The 27,461-nt window shown below is 39.8% G+C and overlaps 1 protein-coding gene across 4 annotated transcripts in view; it reads left to right on the forward strand.

The window, feature by feature from the left end:
* The window catches only part of ARHGAP26 (Rho GTPase activating protein 26), a 381,779-nt gene that overhangs the window by 109,284 nt on the left and 245,034 nt on the right, over window positions 1-27,461 (forward strand). For all 4 annotated transcript variants that reach the window (XM_039836423.1, XM_039836425.1, XM_039836426.1 and 1 more), the window contains exons 6-10: window positions 2,093-2,203; window positions 7,214-7,318; window positions 8,850-8,979; window positions 11,391-11,491; window positions 16,705-16,799. In XM_039836423.1, the coding sequence (XP_039692357.1) occupies window positions 2,093-2,203; window positions 7,214-7,318; window positions 8,850-8,979; window positions 11,391-11,491; window positions 16,705-16,799 (542 nt within the window). The remainder of the gene's footprint in view (window positions 1-2,092; window positions 2,204-7,213; window positions 7,319-8,849; window positions 8,980-11,390; window positions 11,492-16,704; window positions 16,800-27,461) is intronic.

A 27,461-nucleotide genomic window follows, 5' to 3' on the forward strand; every position in this document is an offset into this window, starting at 1 on the left:
CAGGGGTTGAAGCCCATCAGCTCTGATGTCCCCAGTGATGATAATAGCAACCAAAGTGCACGGAATACTTAGTGGTTTCGAAATTATTTTCATCCTTTAGCTCATTTCTCTTTGAAACAACTCTACTCAGAGCAAGGGCAGATATTATCATCTCCATCGTCCAGATATGGGAAGGAGACCTAGAGAGGGTAAATGACTTGAGCCAGTCTCACCAACTAGAAAATGATAGAATTGTAACTCCGGCCTAGGCATTTGCTCTGCCAGCTCTCTGACTGACTGGGTTCTGCTATTTTTCTCAGAGGACTTTTCTTCTGGCTACTTCATCCTTCCTGACTGCAGGAGGTGCACTTTGCAGATTTTCAGAAGGATCCTTTTTTTCAGTTTAGTTTCAGTGGGCAAGCCCAATCAGGGAGGATATATGAGGCTGTGGGGGTGATCAGGAAGGTAGATGCATCCCTCAGTAAGTGTACTGGATTTGCACTACAAGAGAATGAAAGGCTACAGGATCATATGGGCCATAGCTGGCAGGAGCCCAGGTAAAAGGTGTGTCCACCCAGTTGTCTAAACAGCCATACATAGGGGCAGGGGTGGGGAGTGCAGCACTTTCTGAAACCCTGCCTCCAAATAAACAGCGATCAGTGCTCAGGTATCAACTCCCCCTGCTCAGAGCTTAGCATACAGCCCCAGGCTTAGCCCTGCATTTTTGTTTTATTCAGCAGTTATTCAGCACATTAGCTTCTGGGTATTAAAGTGTAAGTTTCCCTGGGAAGAAGTTGCTACTAGATTCGAATGAATTCTTTTGGGCCGTTTCATAGCATCATGTGCTTTACCGCAGTTCGTGCTTTTCTGTTTATTTACATGATTATTTGATTAATACCCTTTTTTCCTGACTATGCTGTGAGTTCCATGAAGGAAGTTTCTTTTTGCTCACAATGCTTGAATGAGTGAATGATTTGCCAAGTCTTCAAGATGTCCTGGTAGCAATACTGTGTTTGGTGTGATGGAAGAAATGATCTGTCCCAAGTTCTTTGCAGGAACCTTGACAAAGGAACGCTGGAAGACATAGTCCTCTGGGGGCTTTGTTTGTCTTTGTAAAGTATGTTATAGAATCACCCCTTCATTTCTAAAGAAAAAAAGTGTTGTGTTTTCTATCAGTGGAATATTAATTTTTATTAAGAATTCACTTTTGTCATTGAAATGTGCTTTCAATGTAATAATATGCTTTGAAAGAATGAGTTGGCACAGCCATGTTATAGAAAGGTTAAGAGCATTATAGAGAGTGGAAGTATTGACCAGCACAGCATTTTGTTACCACATATACACACACGTACACACACGTACACACACGTACACACGCACACACGCACACATGCACACATGCATTTTCTCCCCTGGGTTCTAGAACTTAGGTCAGTGTTTTAATTGTACCCATGTTGGGCCTTTCCAGGCCACACACCTGCACAGAGGAAGTGAGGTTCACAAGGAACAATGTAATTACTCTGCTTGTGGTAAACTGACAGTTCATCTATGACACAAAGAAAGTATTTGGGACTCGTAAAAATGTCCTTTTCTGAAGTCTCCTGCCTTCTAATAGTTGTTCTGTTCATTAGAGAGGATGGGTTGGAGATGGCCCTGCAGGTTTTCTTTTTAAGTGGAACTCAGATCCTCCCCTGGTGCATGGAGGCAGTACTGCCTAATGGTTTAAAGACGATCAAGGGTCTTGGAGGCCGAGCAAGGATAGAAGTTGCAGCTCTGTCCTGTACCAGCTGCATCATGTTCCTTAATGTTAGCAGATTTCATTTTCCTCCTATAAATTAGAGGTAAAGATAATAATTTCTTTTTTTAGGAATTTAATGAGGATTATGTATTTAAAATTAATGAAGTTCGAATAGGGTAATGTATATATAGCTATGGGCACGGTGCCTAGCACAAAGTTAAGTGTTTGGCCAACCATTATCATTACTCTTATTTCTGTTTCATGTTGTTTGATTTGCTTTTAAAAGCCATCTCCAGAGACTTTTCTGGCCTGCTTGCTGAAAGCTCCCTTTGGGTAGTGGCTTGATTTTTCTCTAAAATTCCATCTTTTTTGTAGGCAGATAGTCAAGTGGACCTGGTCCGGCAGCATTTCTATGAAGTGTCCCTGGAGTATGTCTTCAAGGTGCAGGAAGTCCAAGAGAGAAAGATGTTTGAGTTTGTGGAGCCCGTAAGTAGATGCTCTGTCTTTTATTATTTTATATTTTTATCGTGTCTTTACTTTCATCCCCACCCCTCCTTCCCACTACCGAGATGACAGAATGCTCTAAGTTGTTAATGAAGTGGTTGACCAGCCCTGATGGTGTGCCTTCTGCTGAGTAACAGGGCTTTGTCAGTCTGGCTACCTTAGGTCTTTTCCTGTAGCCATTCCTGTACGACTGTAGCGAGGGAGATGGTACATTCAGCAGTCGTTGCTTCCTTTAGCCACCCTGTGTTGTCCTGTTTGGTTTGCAGGTGGAAGTAAAGGCGGAGAGGACTTTTCATTTTGCCAGTCAGTAGTGATTATACTAACTTAACTCTCCTCCCCCAGCTTTTTCCTTCCTTTAAATAATGCAGTGGTAACTCAAGGAAATAGGGGGATGTACATGATACCTTTCTTTTTTTGCCTCCAGAGTTCAAAGCCCTTCCTCACACCATTCATGCATTCAAAGATGCTATATAAAGTGATTTCTCGGTATAGGTTCGTTGTAACAAAGCAGCATGGAGAGTTTGCTGAGTGGACCATGATGGGATCTGGACTTGGGCAGAGGTGTTCCAGGGGGTGTGAAAGGTTAGAATGTGGGAATAAGTTTGGCTTAAGTTTAGGCCACCTCCGCGTAGTTGTGGTTTCATGCAGACGTGGTACTACCCCACCTTGCTGTGGCACTATATTCAGAATCTGAAGCAGGAAGACTTCATGGAAACACCAGAGAGCATATGGGCCTCAGTTTAAAACTTACAGACCTTGCATTTTCAGCCAAATGCAGCCTCTGATTTAGACCCAAGACAAGGGTCTCCGTACAAATAAGATTCTTATCTTCCTAGATTTAAGAAAGTGATTTTCTTAAGCAAATAAGAATAAAACTATAAGAAACTGAAAGAACATGACCACCCTTTTTTAGTGAAGAGTGGGTTTTATACCCTATTTCTAATTTATAACTTTTGGGATGCCTTTTAGGCATGTAGACTTGCTAGTAGTTTTATCAAGAGTCTAGTTGGCTTTGAAATTTGATGCTTACATCTTTTACTCTATTGGAATTATAATCTTAGAATTCTACTCTCAGCCACCTTAACTGGCAAATTTTAAAAAGTCCTTAATTGCCTCAAGGAAATAGGAGGATGTACATGATACCTTTCTTTTAATCTGAATTTAGAAACTTTAGAGCCAACTTTCTGTCTAGCAGTGGTCTCTGACACAGTAGGGTCTGTGAGGTGGGAGAAGCCATCTGTCAGAGAAGGCAAGCTTAGGGCACAGAGGTGTTAAAAGCCAGCCTTCAGTTTCTCAAAAGGCCTTTAGCATTTTTACTTGTTTCTACTAGAATTTCTGGTGGGAAAAGAACAGTGTGATTCTAATAAGCCCATCCCTACATTTTTGAGCTGAGTTTTTTTGTTAACCGTTTTCATCTCTCAGGTGTTCCTAGTGAATCAGGTATTGTATCTGTTAACGGCTGCTGTGTAACAAATAACCACAAAAACCTCATATGAACAATAGATGTTTATTTCTTACACATCTTTGGGTTTAGACAATCTAGGCTGGGCTCAACTGGATGAATCTGGTGATCTAGGTGGGCTTTTCTCCTCTTCCTTTTTTGTCCTTCCCTTTTTTTGAAAAAAAAAAAAAATATATAAGGATTTATCCTATTTCCTGGCATTCTCTTGTAATGTATTGGTGTCTTGAGTTTTTTGAGAGGAAGTACAGCATCATTGTCAAGGCTCTAAAGCCAGACTGCCTAGATTTAAATCGTAGCCATTTTCTAGCTTTGTGTTTTTGGGGAAATTGTTTATTTCTCTGAGCCTTAGTTTCTTCATCTGCAAAATGGGTAAATAATACCACCTGCCATATAAATATGTTATGAGGATTAACTGAGTTTATTCATGTAAGATGCCTAGAACAGAGCTAACCTAATTAGTTTCCAATTATTATATATTTATTATATAATTGCTAATTAGCACCCAGTTATTTTTTATTCTGAGATAGAGGAATATATCAACTTTGGCTGCCAAGGGTCTCCTTAGAGAGGAGTCAAGTGCCAATATTAACAGGGCCCACTTGTTTTAATATAAATAGTCTCGGTAAATCTAAAAGCTTTTATTTACTGAATATCATAGAAAATGCTGAAGATCCAGCTCCTGCGTCTGAGGAGCTCACAGCTTCATTGGGGAAGCATGGGAGTATATAATAGAGAGGTAGCCAAGGTAGCGAGCAGTTCAGTGCCAGATTGGACAGGATGGATGATATACAAGGGCCAGAGGGATTTAAAGAGTGTAAAATCATTGTGGTTTTCGAGGTCATAAAGTAAGGCAACCAGAGAGCTAACGAAAAAAATTTCTGGTCTCTTCTTCGAATAAAGAGAAAGTGACAGGAACTTTCCCAAAGTTAAGTGAATTGGTTGAGAGGCTGGATGTAGGATTTAGATGTTTAATCTTTTCCACAGAAATTTTTATTTCCTAACACACAAGCCTAAAGGCAAGTCAGTGGCTCCAAGAGCTGTGGATAGGGAGAAGAGGTTCATCAATGAATGAATCAATGGTTCAGTGGTTCTCAATGGTCAAAGTCTTAGAAATACAAATACTCAGGCTCTCTCTCAGACCCGGAATCTAGGGGTAGGGCTCAATAGTCTGCACTTTAGTAAGCCCCTAGCTTGTACAAAACAGACCATGAAGTAATCATTGGTATTAGCTGAAACTGTGTCGTGTAGAGTGCTAATAATAAGTACTTTACCTATAGTACATCATCCAGTTCTTATATCTCAGAAGGAGGGTACTGTTTTTATGTCTATTTTCAGCTAAAGAAAATGGAAGCACATTTATTTACTTCTCCAAGATCACATCTAGTAAATAGCAAGTCTTGAATGGTCTGGCTCTTAATCTCTATGAAACAGCATTTGATTTTTACAGGTGTAAAGGAAACCAGCAAGAAATCTATTGAACTAAGTTGCTGAGGTACCTAGGGTGGGTATTCATATATTAAGTTGGTTGCAGTCAAGGGAATCTTCCAGCCACTCAAGGAACCTCCGTGCCCACTGACTATGTTCAGTCGTTTCACAGAAAGTAACTTCATGTACCAGGATGTTATTGACCTTCAGAAAAAGAAATAAAATTTTAGTGTTCTACGGAAGAAAAATCAGACTTCTTGGGTCCAACCCATATAATTTTTTGAGCCCCGGAAACCTTTATTTTCTTGTTGAGGTACTAAATGTTCTGGAGATTTGGATTGCAGATAATGACATACTGACTTCATGAAGGTGAGGCCCTGTTCCGTCTGTTCTCTGAGTTTTCATAATTGAAGGTTACCTAATGCTACAGAGAACACATTCTCACATTTGTCAGGCATTGCATCCTCTGAGTTTCACCTGCTGAGTGTTCTCTGGTGCTGTTCCTTCCTGTTCTTTCTCATTGCTTCTGCCCCATTGCAGGTCTTCATTCTTTCCCTTTGGCTTGTTGCATTCTGTCCTGGGCACCACCCCCTTCTCCAGCCTGGCCTGGACCCTGCCACCACAGTGTAACTTCTAACACATTAGACTAATCACATCTCTGTTGCTGAGCAACTCCTGCTGGCACTCCTGTGCTAGGCCCATTTCATAGATGGTCTCAGTCTTTACCAGAATCCAGTACAGCAGTGGGTAGCATTATTATTCTCCTGCAAAAGATGAGTTAAAGGCAGTTACATGGCTTACCTGGCCCAGCTTTCCATCACTACTGTTTGTCCTTCCTTTTGTTGCATGAATGAATACTTCTTGATAGCTATGTTAGTTTGCTAGGGCTGTTGTAATAAAGTACCATAAAAATCTTAGAGCAACAGCAATTTCTCGTTTCATAGTTTTAGAGGCCAGAAGTCCAAGATCAGTGTGTCAGCAGGGCCATGCTCCCTCTGAAACCTGTAGGGAAGTTATCCTTCTTTTCTTCTTCCCAGCTTCTGGTGGTTTGCTGGCAGTATTGGCATTCTTTGCCTTGTAGATTCATCACTCCTGTCCCTCGTCTTCACATGACTGTCTTCCCTCTGTGTGTTTCTCTGTGCCCTTTTTCAGGTTGAGATTTGGAACTGAGGCAAGATAATGTACAGCTTGGGATGGGGCCAGGGCAGCTTAACAATAGTGAGGTTTGCATATAGGTTCTGAGAGGAAAGACTGCGGGAACGTTTATTTAGCTTGGAGAATGGAAGGCTGGCAGGGGCCCAGGACAGGAACATTAATAGTTTTTAAGTATATGAAGGCATGTTGTAAGAATTTTGATGAACAGATGTTTTCACTCTTCACTAAAGACAAGACTAAACAATGAACAGGCTTACCTTTAGCCTGAGGCAATTTAAATGAGAATTTAGGGAATCCGTTGTAACTGAAAATGTGGGAACATGGGAATATTTTAATAAAGGAATCTATAGTGTTTTCTTTTGCAGTTTAGGGAAAGCACAGAAACACATTTGAGCTGAAGCTGACCTAGATGATTTTCTTTGATTTCACTTTGCTTGTTAGACTGCAGACTCAGGACACACCAGCTTCCTTTTCTCTCTTCCTTGTTGGTTATCAATATAACCACACCATTCTGCACGACAAGCTGATATACAAATACTAGAAGGAGACTAAGTTGGAGTCCTGACTTTAATTTCTGAGAAAATGATTTTCTTGGGAGGCGGTGAAGTTCACAGGGTCAGAACTCAGGTGTTGGTGTCAAGGAGATCTGGTTTCAAAACGTGGCTGCCAGTTACTGTGTGTTTTGGAGCAAGTTACTTGACCACTCTGAATCTGCTTCCTCATTATCAAAGTGAAGATAACAGTATTATTTACCTCAGGTTGTTATGAGTGTTCAGTGAGATAGGACATACAAAGTTTCAGTGCCTGGCATACAAATAGTGCTCAGTGAGTAATAGCTATTATCGTTACTTTATTGTAGACTTTCAGACTATCCTTGGGAGCTCATGCACAGCTACAAAATACCTGTTTCACCTGCTTATGTGAACTCTGCCTTTCTACCTTCATTATAGCTACTGGCATTCTTGCAAGGACTCTTCACTTTCTATCACCATGGTTATGAACTGGCCAAGGATTTCGGCGACTTCAAGACGCAGCTGACCATTAGCATACAGAACGTGAGTAGGCAAAATGACAGACTTCCTTTCTCTGGTTAAGGAAAGGAAAAAACAAAATATGTGTCTGGTTGAGCAGAGCTCACGTATCTGGGTCGGAATATAGGCGAGGAGAATGGGTCTTGCCTGGGTTCGAAGGGCAGTCGGGGGCAGACATTTCTAGGGTGCCTGGTGGTCCCAGGTCCTCTCCTTCATTATTTTAAAGCACTTATTTATGTTGTTAGAAGTGCTACTGCTGATTATGTTTTAAATCTGTAGCACCAGGGTCAGGATTTCCTTTGGCAGTGGAAGTCCCACCCCAGCCCAGCCCTGCTCCGCCCAGCCCAGCTCTCCTTCTGTGCATCTTAGCTGCCTAGACACATGAGACCTTAGAATATATGTTCAGGGGATGGGGGCGGGACACACATGCTGGCCTCCAGCTCAAAGGATGTGCTCTTGTTCAACTGTTAGTAAGGCTGACAGGAAGTCCAGGTCGGTGTCATTTACTCCTAATCTCCTTTCCCAAATTTTAAACAGCATGACCTTTTGGTGCTCAGAATCCTGCCTAGGGCTCTTTGGTTAGTAGTTAGTAGGGCTCGAGCCCCCTTCTTCGTTGTGTGAATGGGCCATGTTAGTCTGCATCTTGTCTTCGTCTCTAGATGATCTTGTGTAGAAAAGAAACCAAGTGCATCCATGTGGGCTATCTTGCATGGCTTTTAGAAGCCTGCAGTTTGCCCTGACATGGTTCTCTATGTCTTCTGAGAGAACAGGAAGTTGAGTTTCAGAAAAGGTTTCACAAAATGTGTTTCCCTTTTGCCGGCTTCCTTAGAAGGCCAGCTCTGAAGTGGAGATTTACACATAGCAGGTTTACAGGGAGCACTGTTGGAAGAAACACCTGTGAGAGAATAAGGCCCATGCAGAAGTTAAGCTGTGATACAGTTTCAACAGAGGCCTCAGTCAATGCCATGGGCACCCTGAAGTAGGGATGTCCTTCACAGTGGCCAGAATAGAAGCAAGGGGGGCAGGCTTTTGACTCCTTCGACTTTTGTCCCTAGACTAGTCATTGGGTGGGTACAGGCTGCCCTAGGGAAGGAGTAACCCTCAGTGAAGCAGATGCATTTGGAGGAGGGCACCGTCTGAGCCATCACAGGCAACGCTCCCTGCTGCTGGAGAAATGAATCCCTCTGTCTGGAGGGAGGGCAGGGTCATGTACCTTCCTGTAGACGATCGACTCAGAATCCCCTGGGATGCTGTTTCAATGCACATTTCTGTGTCCAAAGGTACTCAATGCATCTTTAAGGATGAGGCCTGGGCATCTGCATTTTCTCCAAGTTCCTCAGGTGATTTTCATGGTCCCTAGAGTTTGAGACATTCTTGTATAAGACGTTAGAGCAAAGTATACCTCTTGACTATTTGCCTAATTCTTAGATGGCTGACTGTAGAACTAAATTATCTGATTTTAGATGTAACGATTCCATTGGTTGAGGTTCTGAATTGTTAGAGATGGGAATAGGGTTTTATTTCTTTGATTTGAATAAAATTCTTTTCATCCTAGACAAGAAATCGCTTTGAAGGCACCAGGTCAGAAGTGGAATCACTGATGAAAAAGATGAAGGAGAATCCCCTCGAGCACAAGACTGTCAGTCCCTACACCATGGAAGGTTACCTCTACGTTCAGGAGAAACGTGAGTGCCCGGGACCACCAGCAGCTTGGACTGCGCTCATGCCTTCTGCCCAGAAGGTGGAGGGTATATCCACTACCTTCTAGGCCAGTAGTGCCTGGCCTAGAGCTTTGTTTTGAAAATACACGCTTTGGTGAATGAGAGTAATTTTATAGTGCAGTTTCCTAAGGAAAGGTGATGTCCACAAGTCTTATCGACCACCGAGGGACATGTTGTTTTCTTTGTAACTAGGAATTCCCTTGGGAATCTGGAATGCATTGAGGCTCTGTGGTGGTTCTTTTCTCCCTCATGTCACTCTACTCTTGAGGTACCTGTACCTTTAGTTTAGCTTTAAATACTATATTCTTGGTATAGAGGCCTTGGAAAGATCTTACATACTAGACCTAACTGTCTATCAACAGTCATATCCTTTGGTAGACTTAATATTTAATGATTTTGTTTTCATTTAAGACTTGTTTCAGCAAGGTCCAAACAGTTGTGACTTAGGCCCTTTCCCGTTTCCCTTCAACTCCTGTCATTCTAACACTTGAATTTTATGAAAAGTAGAAACAAAAGCTCACTCTCACAGCCAGGAAGAAGATTCATTGCTCTGCTGGCACGATGGATGTCAAGGAAAGAAATTCCCTGTGCTGGTTACCTGGAGTTTTCAGTGATGGTTCTCAGATTCATGCACTAGGCCTGGGAGAAGGCTTTGTGTTGGGCTGTGCTAAGGGTAGCACTTCCAGCCTTAATCCATGCATTCAGTGCCAGGGAGAAAAGGAAGTGATTTTTTTTTTTTCCTGCAGTGAATAGCTCTTCTCCAAGCCTCCCATTCCTGCTTCTTGACTGCACACATTACTCCTCCCAGATTTTTGCTGGTTTTGTGCTCTTTCATGTCCTTCTGTTGATTTTGGTTAGGCAGATGTCTTCACTCCTGGAAACTTCCTGATGGAAAGGAATTAGAACACTTGGTTTCAGTGTTTATTTTATTTAGCGATTACTTAAAAATTTGCTTGGGCTTAAAATTGTTCTCTGGTGATAGTATATTTTCAAAAAATATCCTTCTTCCCATCAAACTTTGCAACCCATAGACTTAGCATTCACTGACAATCCTGCCTAAACTGATCTTTACTGTGATGGTTGCAAAATGGTGATTTCTCAGCTCTGCCACTCTCTTCACATTTGCTAGTTGCCATTTAGTGTAATGTAAGGAAGCCACCTCCCTTCTCCTCTTCTTCTCTCCCTCCCACCCTCCCTTCTTGTCTCATTTTCTATTCATCCATCCACCCAACCATCTTTCTGTCATCAGTATGGACTTATGGATATCATTTTATTCATAGGGTAAATTCATGACTGTCCTCATTTGTTTTGATGCTCAAATTATCCAAGATCCAGCACTTTTGGAATTTTTGGGTTGTGCTACCACTGGAATTTTTTCTCTAAGCCACAAACATCATTAGAATGGTTGGTATTTTCATTTGTCTTTGATGTTCCAATGTAGACACTTACTGTATTGCTTTAAGTTTACTAACTGACATCCAACACTTCCAATGGGCAGTCATACCCAGAAAAATGATTATTAAATGTCTGCTAAATCTCTTTTCATGTTATCATTATTTTTTCACCATTTCTGCTATGTGATCTTTGACATCTAAGACTAGAATTGACTGAGGTCCTTGCAGGCTAATAATGCCAATGATGCCTTCTTCCTCTAAAAGTACTTTGTTGTTCAAAATAAAGTAATTGGCCAACCGCTGGGTAAAAACAGAGACTTTGTCAGAATTTGACCGTAGGGCATCTCCCTCTTTCCTAAGGGATAATTTTGAGTCACAAACTCCTTAGATTACATTTGAGCATTTACAGTTACTTCCATTCTTTGTCTCTGGTGTCTTTGAGTTTTTCTTGTCTGCTTTCCAGATTTTCTTGAGTTATGCTAAAGTAAAAATTAGGGGCTTAGAAGTAGGTCAGAGTCCCTGTATGTCTGTGGACATAGTCACAGAGCAGCTCTGTTGGAAGCATGAAGTCATCGCGCCAGATGGAAATGGTGACAAGCATTTTGAGGAGCCTTTCTGTATTCTTTCCTCAGTCATCTTATTCCTGTCAGGGGAGAGAAAGAAAACTTCAAATGGAGATCGATGATGGGAAAGTGAATTAATTTCCCCAGGGAACCTCTACTTCCCTTATATTTTAAGACCCATTGGATGTAGAATTTAGTGGGAAGCAGTTCTCCTTGTTCCCTGGGGAAAGCCGTGGTTCCATTCCTCTTCCAGCCTGTGGGATCAGATTTCTGTCTATTCTGGTCTAGCTGGCGTGAAGAATATATTGCCCCTAGAAACAGTTTAAGGGTAGATGAGCATTGTGGGTTAATGGGTTGTGTGTTTTTCTGGCATGCAGTGAACATGTATAGATGTTTTATGGGAAATATTACCTTGCAGGTCACTTTGGAACTTCTTGGGTGAAGCACTACTGTACATATCAGCGGGACTCCAAACAAATCACCATGGTACCATTTGACCAAAAGTCAGGAGGAAAGGGGGTGAGTTCATTTTTTAAATTTCATGCTCGATTTGCTTGGTTAATGCATGTATAAAGAAACACCTCCAGTGTTTCACTGTAATTGTCTTGATTTTTATATAATAGTTCCAGGAGGCATAGTACCCTAAAAAGTAACTAAAACAAGATAATTATTCTTAGTTCTAAGTTATATTAGGAATTGCAACTAAGAAAGATTCTTGTATTTCACATATGTGCAATATTAAGTGTGTCAAATGTTAGATGCTAGAAATTCTTGAATGTCCTCATCCTGTGAAACTGATTCATGTCACTCTCACTTGTCACCTGCAGGGATGCTAGTTGACAATAAATGCTCCAGTTATTTATTGCTGTGTAATGGATCACTCAAAAACTTAGCAATTTTTAAAACAATACCAGTCATTTTAGTGTTTCTCACAGTTTCAGTAGGTTAGGAATTTGGTGAGCATCTGGATGGGTAGTTTGGGCTCAGGGTTTCTCATGTGGCTCCAATCAGATGGTGACTAATTCTGGAACAGTGAGGGTTTGAAGCAGCTCAAACATAGCTCTGGTCAGACATAGCTCTCTTTCTCCTGATCGCCTCCTCTCCCCTTCTCTTCCCTTTTTCTGTCTTTCTCTGTCTAGTCTCAGGGCCAATCTGTCTGGTCTCTCTCTGTGGGCTAGCTTGGGCTTCCTCACAGCATGATGGCCTCGGGGCAGCTAAGGGTTTCAAGAGTGAGTATTCCAGCAACAAAAGTAGACATTGCATTGCCTTTTAAATGACTTAGCCTTAAGTCATATTACCTTATTTTTTGCCCTATCTGTTCATCGAAACAGTCACAAAAGCCCACTGAAGCCCACTCAGTTTAAATGGGAAATGGTGCAGACCCTGTCTCTTGGTGGGAGGTGTATCAGGGTCTTATTGTATGAATAGTGTGTGGGATGGAGATACTCTTGTGGCCATCTCTGGAAGGGTCAGTCAGGCTGTATCAGGTTCTGGGTCTCTGGTGTTGAGATCACCTTGCTGTGCTCCAAGAATTCTCCTCTGGTTGTGCTTACTGCAGTCAGAATGCATTCCTTTCTAGGTGGTCTGTATTTTCTCTCTGGCAGCTCTTAATATCTTTTTATTTTTTTCTTTTGATATTCTACATTATGATGGTACTATGTGTGAATTTTTTTTTTTTTCCAATCTTGGGAATTTTTAGCCTTTGTGGGCTTGAGGGTTGGTGTCTTTCAGTAACTTTGGAAAATGCCCAGTGATTATCACTTTGAATTTTTCCCCCTCCCCATTTTTCTCTATTATCTCTTGCTGGAGATATTTAAATATTTTCAGTAAAAATATTTATATTTTTCATCTCTTTCAATCTATGGACTCCATTTTAGCTTTAGTTCTAGCTTTAGTTTAAGTAATTTTTTTCAGCTGTGTCTAATCTGTTGACAAATCAGTTCTTTATAACTATTCCAACCCTGGTCTTCTCTGTGGTTCATTTTTGTGCAACTTGTTGAGTTTACACATGTGTGTGCATTACAGTGTAGAGGCTAGGAACATTGGCTTTGAAGTTAGACTGCCCGAGTCAGTAATGTTAGATGCTGTTATTATTGCTATTAGCTCCTACGCCGTGCTACCCCCTTGCTCTCTACCACTTTTAATTTTCCTACCCAAGTTTTTTTTTACTTATGCCACAACACAGGAGTTTATCAGCATCTCTGTTCCTTCCCTGTATCAGGCAAAAAAAGCCAAAGCCTTTTTAGTGTTTCTTGTTAGGGGTGGAGTTGACTTATAAATCCCAGGAAAACAGATGTGAAAACATCAAAACAGAGAGGAATTAGAGATTTAGAAAGAATATTAAAAATCTGTGTTCATAGGTATCCCCTGGTATTCACGAAATGGAAATAGAGCTCAGCCTGTCTTCCTTGAGTCAAATCATAATCTTTTTCCAACCTTAGTCCTTCTAGAAGTCAGCTTCACTGATTTATTCTCTCACACAGTCTTTATTTTGGGGCTTTTAATCTTGAGTTTTCCTAAACCTTTCATGAAGAACTCTCTTGTATTTTCTCTACTCCTATCTTATCGCACTCGAAAGTGAAGGGTCGAGACCAATTAGGGGGAATGTTTGGGACTTCTAGACCTTAGTGAACTAATAGTAAACACCTCACTGAGTTAAGTTTATATGGTTTAGTGTATATAAACTTCTTGAAACAGAACCTGACACATAATGAGTGCTGTATTAGGAACTTAATATTATATTACTCAATTTTCCTGATAATAATTCCTTATATTTATATTACATTTTATATTTTTCTAAGTCTTTTTATTGTCCTATATTATCTTGTTTGTTTGATCCAGTTATCCTCCTTTACAAAAGAGGAAATTGAAATTCAGACAGAGAACATGATTTCTAAGGCCATACAACTAATAAGTTATAGAGCCAGTACTCAAACCTTGATTCTGGAGTCCGCAGCTCCTGATTCTGAGGCCTGTAAAAATATTAATATATATAATATGTAATAATTTGTTCTAAGTTGTATGTATTTTTATATTAATAAGGGGGTGGCTCCATAGTGTAGTGGTTAGCACGTCTGCTTTACACACAGAAGGTCCTGGGTTCACACCCCAGTTGGAGCCTCGGACCACACCCCAGGTGTGCTTTGGTCCATACCCCGGGTGCGCCAGACCCCCTGGGTTCACGCAGTGAGTGCATGGGAAAACGCCCCGCCTTCAGAGATCCATTTCATAAAAGGGAGATGGCAACATCCGTAGGTCAGGGGTGAAAGTGGGAGGCAGGGGAATTATAGAGGGGAAAAAGAAAAAAATAATAATAATAACATATAACACATACATAAATAAGTAGCATTCCATGGCATGACTCTGTTTCCTCAGCTTTAGGGTGGAGGAAATACAAAGACGAACTGTCTAGAGGCGATGTTTTCTCAATTTATAAAGGAGAATCAAGTGTCTTTGTAGATGTATTTATACAAAACTCTCCTAGGAGCCAGAGGGAGACTTAACATAGATAATAGGGTGTTTCTTCTTCCTAACATGCTTTTGCTTTACCCTTTCTCTCTCTTCACTGTTCCTTTCATTTGAATTATGCCCACTTTTCTCTTCGCTTCAGGCCAGGAAATGTGGGCAGATTTGCTTCATCATCTTAGAGACCAGACCATGTGTTTAGTGAAAGAGACTTTCCTTTATTCTGCTATCTGAGAGGAGGCAGGTCTCTGCAGGAGGTCTAAAGCAGCCCAAAGCTGACCCTGTCCCTGCCCTTGCTTGAAACCTTTCATTAATTTCCCACTGCCCTCAGGATACAGACCACAGTCTTCAGAGTCCGGCCCCTGCTTCCCTCAAGCCCTTTGTCATTCCACTTTTCCTCTCACTCTGGGATTCTAGCCACACCAGCTTCCCTTTAGTTCCTTCAGGGCTCCATGGGCCCGGACCACAGGGCTTCTTCACCTGCTCTTCTCTATCCCCCATCCTGTGCTCCTGGTCTTATCTCTTGTGAATCCTTCAAGTTCTAGCTCAAGAACACCTTTGCTGACCTTTCTAATCAGGTCAAATCCCCTTAATTTAGGCTTTTGTAATACAACCTACCTCTTTTTCTGTAGTGTTTGTCATAATTATGACTTTTCATTTATTTGTTTAACTGATTATTATCTGCACTTACCACTTTTTTTAAACCATTGGTTATTGAACAGATTATAGATTTTTTCCTAATATGGTGTAGTCATCTTTGGAACAGAATCTTTTTTCTGTTTATATTTGACAATCTTATATAGATTCCCTGTTTCCTCTCATTTCTCAGGGACACCTCCCTGTAAACTTTGAAAGCAGAAGCTGATCCATGGCCATTCAATCTGAAATATAGTTAGACATTACATGGTTAGAATCCTATGTGTTTGAGTGTTTACACGCATCATTTACACATTGCATAAGGAGCCGTTCTCAATCTGGGAACTTAATCTCAACTATTCAGTAAAAGACAATAGACGTAAGGCTTGTGAATATAAACTGTCTCTTCCTAGGTCTTCTGTGTTTTGTGTGGTAGTCTTTTATTAGTGCGTGGTTAAGTTCTACCATACGCAGTCACATTTCCTATTTCAACAAACTAGGCAAGTTTGTTAATTTCCCTCCCAGTTTAGAAAAACAATGTTGGGAGAGGCAGGAGAAACAGGAACCTTAACCAATTCTTACGTGACAGAAAGAGAAGAAATCAGGGACAGAAACTTCTAGGTTTCTAGGAAGTAAATTAGTGCTATGTGTTAATACTGTTGCATTCCATTTGTGCAGTGGAATAATATAAAGGATAAGAAATAAACTCTTGATTCGCACAACCACATGGATGAATCGCAAAAGAATTATGCTGAGTGAAAGAAGTCAGACATAGAAGGGCATTCCATTTATAAAAAATTATAGAATATGCAAACTAGTGTATAGTGACAGAAAGCAGATTCATTGTTTGCCTGGAGATAAGCTGGGTAGAGGGATGGATTACAAAAGGACAACAGGAAACTTTTGGGGGTGATGGAAGTGTTCATTAGCTTGATTGTGGTGATGATTTCATGGATGTATATAGCTATGAAAACTCATAAATTGTATACTTTAAACATATGCAGTTTATTATACAAAAGGAATTGGTTTTGCCTACTCACTTCCAGGGCCTGTTTAGGCTCTGGGGACACAAGAGTAAGCAAAAACAGACACAGTCTCTGCCCTCAGGGAGCTTAGGATCTAATGACAGAGACATTCAAATCATCTGTCATACCAACAGAAAATTTTGGCTGTGAGGGAGAGAGAGGTACATGGTGCTATGTAAACCTGTTTGGGGGTATTTGATCTGGCCAAGAAGATTTTCCTGAGATGTGATGACTGAACCAAGATCATAGAAGCTGAGATTTGGGAGGAGACGTCAAGGTCATATTGTTTTAATTCATATCAAACCTATAAGTTAAACCTATTTCAAACACTATCAACAAGGGTTTAATCTAGTGTGGATTGATGCTGTACCATCATGATCTATCAGTACTAAAGACATTTGGCTCCAAGTAGAATATGGTTGACAAATTTTAGCTGCATGAGGCTCTTGCCTGAGAAGGTTTATGGTCGATCTTTTACCTCCCGTGGCCATGAACACAGGTTTGAGAAGATGAAATGATCACTTCTGTTTATGTGGCATGTTTGTCCTGGAGAGGAGCAGAGCCCTTGTTCTGGCTTCGTCTTGACAGTCTGTGTGTCCCCAACAGGGAGAAGATGAGTCAGTCATCCTCAAATCCTGCACACGGCGGAAAACAGACTCTATCGAGAAGAGGTTTTGCTTTGACGTAGAAGCAGTAGACAGGTAAGTAGCTATCACACTTTTCTCAGGAACAAATTTTACTGAATTTGGATTTCTTATCTTTTCCATTCAGTGAAAACTTTCTAGTTCCCCTTCTCTTTGCCTTCTTCATTACTCTACTAATGTTCAGTTGAGAATAGACCTCAGGCTTGCTGGTTTGAAAAGATCGGTCTAGCCTTCCTCCTCTTTTAGGTCTAGCACTGAGCCACTGGTTGGTGGGTTTTATTTCAGTGTGAGGACTTCTCAGGAATGTGTTATGTCTCAGGAAGTTGCATAGATGTTTAAAGAAAACTGACTTGTTAGCATGACTGTTATCAGCTATTTGAGATTTTTTTACTTTAAAAAGTTTAATTTTTAAAATGTAATAAAATGATTGAAAAGGAATTGCATAAAGGGAGGGTGGAAGATGTTCTAGTCAATTTAAAAAAGGCAGCTTTTAGTCACAGCATTTTACCTACCATTTTGTGTGTGCGCCCAGGAAGACAGCAAACCACTTGCGAAATCACAGTCTTTGGAAGGAAAGCTCTGTGTTATATTTGTCAAGATTTATAGAGTCTCATTAAGTTGTACCATTTCGTGGCGTTAAGCTAGTTTGACAACATTCCAATTCTTCGAGACAGTTTACTTGGCAACAGGTTAATTCTTTCAATGAAAGCCACGTGTTTAGCTTATTTGAGCTGTCTGTTCAAGATCAGTGATGCTAGCCTGAAGATCCTTAAATCTCAGCATGATTCTCATATAATGCCATTTAATTTCTCCACTTTATTAAACAAAAAGCCACACCATTTTGTCAAGCCAGTACTTCTACCCTCGCTATGACATTTACTTGTGGCCGCTTAGCCCCAGTGCTAGAAGATCCAGAGGCTAAGAGCCACCTGGGGTGTCCCCTTCCATGTGTTGGCAGATTAGGAATGCCTTCTGTGCCATGATGTCTCTGCACTGTGGCTGTCGGAGGCTGCTGGAGCTCCCATGGACTAAACATGCCCTCTTAGTCTAAATCAGAAGTTCCCGGAAAGCAATCATGTCTCTAGCAGTCTAGTTATTATACCTTTGACAACCTGGATCTAAATTTTGATTTTGCTGCCTAGTAGTCATGTGACTTTGGGCCAGTTAATCTCTCAAGGCCTTGATTGTCTTAATTGGAAAATGAAGATGGTAATAGTACCTAGGCCCTAGAATTGTAAGGATTAAAGAAGGTAATGCATATGAAATGCTGACAGAGTGGCAAATAAATGCTCAGCAAGTGTTAGTTGTTATTATGTATTGTTAATTATCTTGTTCTACATGTTTATCAGACTTGATATTTTATAAAACTAGATTCTAAATGCAGAGAAATAAATACAATTTGTAAAGGAAAGAAAGTATCCCAATCTTTCACCACTTTTAGGATGTGAGAGAGGAAAGTAATGGATAAAGGTTTTAAGGAGGATTAGATTGAATTGGCTAGCCAATGGGAATTACAAAATGTATGCCTCAAACTAAAATTGGTTATTCTTGATTTTAAATAAATCCTAAATCAGGACACTTTAAGCACTTGTAGGCATCTCTCTATTCTAAGCATGGAATTTAAGGGAATTCATATTGTTGACCTCCATGAAATTGGTTTAGGAGATGTGTTTGTTGGAAGTGGAGCCAATTTTTTGATGCTGGTCGAATGTATGGTTCCTAGAGATGATCATCTGTTTGCATGGCTGTTTGGAAGTGAGCCTGCCTTGCGTTGCAGCTCTCCGTTAGACTGAAAGCAAGTTCAGTGATGCTTTCTGAAGCTGGATTGTTTTCTATGCCTTCTTCTTTAGAAGTTTCCCCAGAAGTTGTAGAGAGTTGCTTTTAGGCAATTAAGACTCATCATGGTTCCTCCATCTCATTCCCACCTTTGCTGACACTTCCTACTATCTTCCCCCTTTACTGTGCCCATAAGAGCTTTGCATGTCCTATTTATAAGCTGAGAGTAAAAATGTCACATTCAACATAATACGTGGGTTTGGAAATTTGATTTCTTCTAAGTTGCTCTCTCTGCTTCCCTTGGCATGACAAGAGGGATTTCAGCTGTGCAGAATGAGGCTGCTAAATCTTCTCTTAATAAGCAGGAGGTCAGGAGATAGTTCTGTTGCATTATTTGTATTTTTTATTTTCTATATAATTTGGTATTTTGTCACCTTAAAAATCTTTCTGGCTGGAGAAAGACTGCCTCTTCCAAGGCTAGCCAACTCTAATTGATAGCAAAGGGCTAAGCCTGGAGCATGCCATTGATGTGCAGTCTACAGCCAGACCTCCTTCATCTGGCCCAAATACTGCAGGAGGCAATATTCTTCTGCTTTAATCATCCATGGCCAGGTACCAGGCACCTAGGGACCACTCCTGTAGCTCAGGGCCCCTGAAATTATTCAAACTAGCTGATCCAAAAATGTTTACCACACCCTGCCGTGCCTTTCCTGCGGAAACTCTAACAAAGGCAGTGTGGAGCGCCCGCCGCCCCACCCCGACTTCTGCCTCCTGGCTGATGCTGGTTCTTTCCCACATGGTCCTGTGTGTGTACTGTGCATCCTGTTTTTGGCACCTGTAACTATTAGAAACTTTGTTTGCCTGAGCCTCTTCTGTGTCTTTTCTTATGTCTGCACCTGACTTACTGTCACCTAAAAGAACACAGTATAAATGAAGCACCTTTTCCCAGTTTCATTTATAGGTCATCATCTTTGGCCTCGAAGATTAGGTTACAGTTTGGTAGTATTTTCCTTATCTTTCTTCTGTTTTGACACCAGTGCCCTTTTGCGTCTTCCTCACACATCCAGGAAAGGACCAAAGAGAAGGAAAAGGCAGTTAGATCCACGTGCTCGATGGCAGAATCCCTGAACTACCCAGAGTCATGTTCTCTGGAAGACTCCTACACCTTGCTTTTTCACCAGTGCACTTTAGCAAAGAAGCGATGCTCCTAGCTGTCCTGCACTCTTTCTAACCTGTGCCTTCTACAGATTTCTCAGCTTTACCTGCTAGGCGAGAGACAGCGGGGCAAAATGCAAAGTTAGCACCTAGGAAATGTGGAAGTAAAAGAGGGAATGGTTATATTTAACAGCGTTAGGTTTCAAAATGCTTCCAGAGTATGTTAACTGTAGAGTATATAAATGTTTATGTAGTGACTGTTAATGTTGATTCTGTCAAGATGTAAATTCACGCTAAAGTGTCATTTATTTGATGTAGAATATGCAATGCTGTGGGTTTTTAAGGTTGAATGCTTTTATCCTTTAGGCACAGTGCTGACATTTCATGTTATTTTGTAACAGAAGTGATAGCCTTTAGGAAGTGATATTCTAGAAGGCCCATTTGTGAACTGATTCCAACAGGGTCTCTTATTGTGTGGCGAGAACCACCTGCATTCAGCATGCACCGAGCGAGGGTGATTGTTAGAACTACCACTTCTTGGTCCCTCCTGCTCCAGACCAATCCAGTCCAACTTTCAGGGAGAGAGACCCTGAAGTCCACTTTTTGAACAGACTTTTCAGTTATCCTCATAACAAATGCATATCACCATACAGTTTTCTCAGAGCACATAAAAACATTTTTCTTATTAAAAATATTATAAGAAGCAACAACAGCAAAAACAAACAAACAAACAAACAAACAAAACAAAACAAAACTCAGGCTCCTTCACTAAGAAACATAAGTAATTCTTACCCATGTGGAGAAGACTGTAGCCAGTAGAACAGATGATTTCCAGTCTCTGATACCAATTGCCAGGGAAAAAGCAACCACCACCACAAGAAAACCTACTTTTTAGTTAAAGATGAAGGAGCTGGGAGAGAACTAGCAGTAAGAGAGCATTTTCTGGAACCTGAATGCTGTTCATACATATCTCATTCCTGGGCACCTTGCTGCCTGAAAATTCAGAATATTTTAGAAACATTTTCCAGTGGTGAGCCCAGTGCTATTGGTATTTGCATTTCAGAGATGCTACTGAGCATTCAACTTGTAGGCGCTGAAATCTGAGAAGTGCTTTTTCACTATAGTCATTTGCATTTGGCATCACAAACTAATGGTGGGTGAACTGAAGCCACAAACTTGTTTCTCTTCTTATTCTTTTCTTATATAGCCTGCTCTGTGACATTCAGAAAGCTTTCACATGACTAACAATTTAAAGAGGTGTTACAGGTAGCGCGCAGGCCAGGTACATGGCACAGTAGATGTTCTATGAAGGCAATGTTTGTTTTTTCCATACCTCTGTTTCTACCTTTTATTTTTAAGATGACATTTATATCTATTTATCTAGGGAGATTAGCATGAGTAAGAAGTCAAAGTTGTAGTGCTGTTTGTCCTTTGATTATTTTATTGTATCCCAGCATATTGCTGTCATTTGTTAATCCTCACGTCCTGATGAAAAGGGGTTAATCCCTGGCATTCCCATTGTATGTGAAGACTAGGTACAACTCTGAGCCTGAGCAGTGAGTGAGCTGGAAATCAGATTGTTAATTCAGAGCTTTAGGATTCAGATCCATAGTTCTTGAACTTCGTGTATCAAAAATCCTCTTTAATACTGAACATATTTCAGAAGTCTGCGTTTAATTTTTATGTCTAAGTTCTTTTACCTTTGATATCTCAAAACTAGGCTCATACTCCCTTCTCTGTATCCTACACCCTTCTGTATTGACTTCCCTAAAATTTCTTAATTACATCTCATCTATCTCTTTTCTTCTAGTGCCTGTCTTTTTTGCCCCCTTTTATTCAGTTTTGGGAGTGATTCAGGCCCGAGAAATTGCTGAAGACCCCTCGACTATTCTGAGCAAATGTTTTACAGGCTAATTATATGCTCTTCATGTCTTTGGCTTTTCTTCAAAAGGGTTTTATTGTTGCCAACATTGAAAAGTTAAAATTAGTAGAAGTTCTTGTGTCTTTTTTCAATTCCAAACTGAAAAATTGCTTAGATCAAAGTATCTTGTCTATCAAATCAGTGTGACACTTCTTTGAATTTCCCTCTGGTTTTGTTTTTAAATTCCATTTCAGGACTCTAGCATTAAGAATATGATGTGGCTTTAAGTGAATGTTTGCACCTTGTACTAGTTATGGGCTTGTTGTCACAACATGTTTCAAAGAAGAATTTTTTTTTTATATATTCCTAGAAGATATTTGTTATGGGTTGAATTGTATACTTCCAAAATTCATGTGCTGAAGTTCTAATCACCAGTATCTGAAAATGAAAATTATTTGGAGATAAGGACTTACAGAGGTAATCAAGTTAAAATGAAGTCATTCAGGTGGTCCTAAATCCAGTATGACTCGTGTCCTTATAAAAAGGGGTAATTTGGACACCAAGAGACAGACATGTACACAGGGAGAATGCCATATGAACATAAAAGTGAAGATTGGTGTATCTTTAAGCCAAGGAATGCCGAAAATTGCTAGCAAATCACTGGAAACTATGAGAGAGGCATGGAAAAGATTCTCTTTCACATACCTCTGAAGGAACCTATCTTGGTGACACCTCGCTCTTGAACTTCTAGCCTTTAACCTGTGAGATGATAAATTTCTGTTGTTTATGCCACCCAGTTTGTGATACTTCATTACAGCAGCCCTAGCCAACTAATACAGCATTGAATAGGGAGGACTTCTCCCACTGAAGCACTAAGCGCCCCTGCCAGCCTTTAAAATGGAGGGCCTGACACACTCCTTAAATAATCTCATTGACGAGGACCTCCACTTCACAAAGCAGCCTACTCACAAAAATTACCTTCCTAGTTCTGGATACTCTTATGGCAGCCTAAGCTTTCCTTAGCTTTTTAAAAAATCATCCTTTTTTTGTATCTTAAATAAAGATGTGTTCTTCGGTGCCTTTGTATTATATTGCCATAGCACTGAGCATTTGAAGGTTTGTATTTTATATTGGTTAATTGAATAAAGACTAGACTTATCATTTTTTCTTCAAAGTGTATCAGCTATTGTTGGGAGAGTTTAATGTAAAATTCCTGAGTGAAAAAGGACTTCATCTAAAAGCAGCACGTGAATTAGTGGCAGTGACATGTGAATTGCTAATAGTTGCCAGTGTCTGTCTTCAGTCAATTTGAATAATAAACTCCACCATGCAGTGTCTTATGAAAATTAATGAGCAAATGTAGGGAAAATATTTGTTTAAGCTAACGAATCATGGTAGTCATCTCCCAGCATCCTTGGATTTGTTTATTTTTAAGAAATTTCTCACAGATGTATGTGACATGTGGTTATTTTCTCCAAAATGTTTTCCAGGAGGGACCACTTAACCATATGGAAAATAATAGAAACAAAAGGTTTCTTTTTGATGCATTGAATCAATATAGCCTCTCCAGGGGCAGTATTTATATTTGGAGAAATGAAACAATTGTAATTATTTTTTCCAGGACTAGCTGCCTCCAACAGAAATCCATACATTTGAAAACATTTTGTGGAGTGTTAAAATGCCCCATCTCTCCAGTATGGGCACCCTCCAGAGGTGGCAGCAAAGGACAACTTATTAGAGATGACAAAGATACTTAGTGCTAGGGGTGTAATGGGGACCAAGACAAGTGCTTTCACAGAGCTTCCCTTTGAGTGTAGAATGCACACATGAACACATGTTAAAGGCATAAATACCGTAATGTTGTGTGTTCCAGCAAACTTGGAAGACCAGAAAGCTGTGGGGGAAGATGTAACAAATAGAAGGACTTAATCCTTCCATTCCTACAGAGAATGATGGTATGACTGGAATACCGTGACTTCATCCCCTCTCCTCTTCCCTCCCTCCTTCATTTATTAAGCATAACTACATGCCAGAGACTATACTGTTATGTATATATTCACATATATATGCATACATATGTGTATGTTTATATATATGTTTTCTATCCAAGGTAAGATTTTATGCTCCTCCTATTTATGATAAAATGAAAACATACTAATTTTAAGTTAAAATAATGCTATTTCCTCTAGTTTGGTATGTGGTGTGTGAGCATGCACTTATTTGTGTGTCTTTGTGAGATTGTGTGAGATTGAGAGTGGAGATATAAAGTTCAGTGAAGCACTATGTATCTATTGGACTTTCCTTCTTAAAAGTCATCATCTGATTTCTCTTTCAAACCAAATTTGAAATACTCTTTCTGCAAACTTTCCACAAATAGGTAAAGAGAGACAGCTTTCCTCTAGACCAGTCCCAACTTGGCATGTCATACCCACTACCAATTCTGTCCTGGTTTGTCCCACCATGTACTGTGTATTTGTATAGCATATGAGCTTTTCCTTTGCTGTTTGGCTGATTGTTTAATTAGGCATGTTTTATATACCTCTGTTCAATTATAAATATCTGTCTCAGGTAATTTGCTTCAGGATATAGAATAACATCATTTTATACAGCTTTTAATACAGTATTGCATGTGTGTGGCTGTTCACTTTTGTTTTTTATGGTAATGCAATTTTTGAGTTACAGTTTATTTATTCCTTTGGGACTAGAATGAACTATTATGTAAGAGACTACAGCAGCTTAATCATATTAGTTTCTATTTAAACGAAAACTTCAGCAAGTACACACATGATCTGCATTTCTGTATGTGCAGGACAACACACCCACCCCCAGGAAAATTGAAGGTTGGGTAATGTAGGGCTAAAAAGATTAATGGAAGGTCTGAAAAAATCTGTCCAAACACTCTAATATGTCAGCATTTTTATTTCAAGTACGTTTTTATAGCAGGCTGCATGATGCAGATAAAAGATTGAGGCGGCCCTAAGTTTGAATTTGGGATCTGCCCCTTACTAGCAGTGTGAGTCTGGGAAGGTGGTTTAACCATATCTCTAAGGTGGGGCTCATCATACCTACCTGGCAGAATTGTTTTAAGATGGAACGTGTTAATATTTCTCCTTGATACAGTCTTCTGTCAGAAAAGGTTGTACCTTTAAACACTTTTTTCTCTACCTGGGACTTCATTGTTCTTATGGTGAACCTTAGCTTTGGTGGGTGTTTCTTTGGGCTGGTTTTTTCTATCTTGATCATGTTCCTTTTCCTATATCATCATGAATTTTTGAGTTACCTATAAAGAGCTGATAAGGGAAGGTCCCATTTTTAATCTATGTATGTTATAACCTAATATACATATATACACACATATATATGTGTGTGTGTATATGTATTTCCTGTGCAAAGTAACATTTTATGCTCCTCCTTCCTATTTATGATAACAAAATGAAACTATACTAATTTTAAGTTTAAATAATACTATTTCCTCTAGTTTGGTATGTGGTGTGTGAGTATGCATATATTTGTGTGTCTTTGTGAGATTGTGTGAGTGTAAGATTGTATGGGTTTTCCAAAAAAATCATCTTATATAACAGACTTTGTTTCAGTGTTCAGCCTCTAGATGGCAGTTTTGTGTATGTGTTGGTAGCTACTAAGAGGTCCTGTTGAAAGCTGTCCTTTATACATTGACAGGAGTCAGTGGTCTGTGCATGCGTGCGTGTGTGTGTGTGTGTAGAAGATTTCTGTAGAAGAAATAGTCATATGAATATTACTGTATTGAAATAATACTTTTCAAGGGAAAAGTATTCTAAATGACTCATTCTTTAGAAATTCCTTCCTCCCACCCTTTTATGATGGATCATTTCATACCTACTTTCCTACAAAAGTAAGCGTGCACAGTTAATCTAGCCTCTGTGTAAACATTACATTTTACCTTTCTTTCTGAATTGAAGTGTCAGGCTCTTTGCTTCGGGGATGGCTTATTTGAGGATGGTGAAGGAAACAGCTGGGTGATTTCAGCTGTCCTGCTACTGTGCTGAGAACCAGGAGGTCCTACTTGTCCTCTTGGTGCGATGCGCCTTTATCTTTTGCAACAGATGAATCCATTTTTCCTGGTTTCAAACTTCCCCTTTCCTCCCCTTCTCACCCCTTGTTTGAAATAATATTTGATTTTGCCTTCCTGCTGGTGGGATTAGAGCACTTGTCTCAATGCCTTTGACATTTGGGGGAGGAAATGGCTTTTTCCTTCCTCAGAGGGTGTTATAACTGCTCTGACTTCCATAACTTGGGTGGGGCTAGAGCAGGGGGAAATAGCATACTTTCTGGATTGCTTTTTGGCCTTTCTGTAAAAGAAGCTAGTTGAGAAGTTCTTGAAATCTTTAGAATTCATATAGTTTGAACTTGTCATTGAGTTTTTTTTTTAATTGTTTAATGAGGTAACATCAGTTAATACAATTATATAATTTTCAGGTGTACATTATCCTTTGACATCTGTATATTCTATTTTGTGTTCACCACCCAAAGTCCAGTTTCCTTCAGCCACCATATATTTGATCTCCTTTACCCAGTTCGCCCTCCCCCTACACCCTTATGTTTGACCCCCTTGACCCCATCTACCTCTCCCCTCCTCCCCTACCCCACTAATAATTACTAATCTATAATCCTCTGGTAACCACTAGTCTATAATCCATGTCTGAGTTTTTTTTTAATTAGAAAGTATTCGCTGTTTGATTCTAGTTTAAGTAAGAATGGGATGTAGTAGTTAATGGGCTGTTGTGAGAAATAAGGCAAAATTGGTCCTATTTTTTTAGTCTACATAGTGAAATTTGGAGTTTTGTTGATTGAGTATACCAGTTTATTTGCCAGTTTCTAAATAGAAAATATTATTTAAAAAATCTAAATCAAAATTTTTTTATTATGTAAATCTGAAGAGAGGAGAGAAGTCAACCACTAAATTCCATCTACGTATTTCGATTCATCATGTGCTAGAATAGTAATAATGGAAAAAATTTCATCAATGAACTAGAAGATTTCTTGACTTAGAATATTTTTTCATAGTGTGTTTTCAACGATAGTAATAAGTTTTGCATTCTTCCTGAGTCTTACTTATCCCAGCAATTAATATTGTTTTCTCCTGATGTAGTGTGTTAAAATTTGCTAACTCCTATGTCCCCATAGCATTATAATTGGCATGTAATAGGCACTCACTGTCTATTACATTTAAGAACTATGCAACTTAATGTGCCAAAGATTTCTTTGTCTGGGCTTCTCGATGTCTTGTGACTTCAATCTCATTTAAAATAAAAATGTGGGATATTATCTGATATGATTGGCAATATTTACTCTATAGGTCATTATTATTGCTGTGGTCTTAATTATTTTAGGACCTTTCCTCCCAAGAGGTCAGTTCTGTAGATCATAATGACACATTTATTCATTAGAGTCAGATCTTTTCTAAATAATTGATTAGAAGCCTGCGTCTAAAAACTTCTAAGGATGTGTGTGTGTGTGTGTGTGTGTGTGAGTGAGTGAGCCAGTGAGTGTGTGTGTAAGAGAGAGAGAGAAAGACAGAGGAGAAGGAGGGACATAGCAGAGAAGCGCCTCCTCTCACCCCTTCTTTTCTCCTTCCTTCTGAGGAGCTGGCGTCCCTGATCTCAGGACATATACTTATGCTGCATGCACATGGGGGCAGTGCAGCATTGTGGTTAAGGTATGGGCTTTGCTTTTACAGTCAGTCCAACTAAGTTCAGGTTGAAGCTTTGCCAATTACTAGCAGTGTGACATTGTTCAACTAATTTCCGAATATCGATTTTTTAAAGAGGTGTAATGACAGTACCTACTTCATAAAGTTATTATGAGGAATAAATGATAATGCAAGTAAAATCCTTAGCACAGTGCTTGACTCATAATAAATACTCAACAAATCTTAGCCACAGTTTGTG

This window comes from Pteropus medius, unplaced genomic scaffold, assembly GCF_902729225.1.
Source record: "Pteropus medius unplaced genomic scaffold, Ma_sr-lr_union100, whole genome shotgun sequence".
Lineage (NCBI taxonomy): Eukaryota > Metazoa > Chordata > Mammalia > Chiroptera > Pteropodidae > Pteropus > Pteropus medius.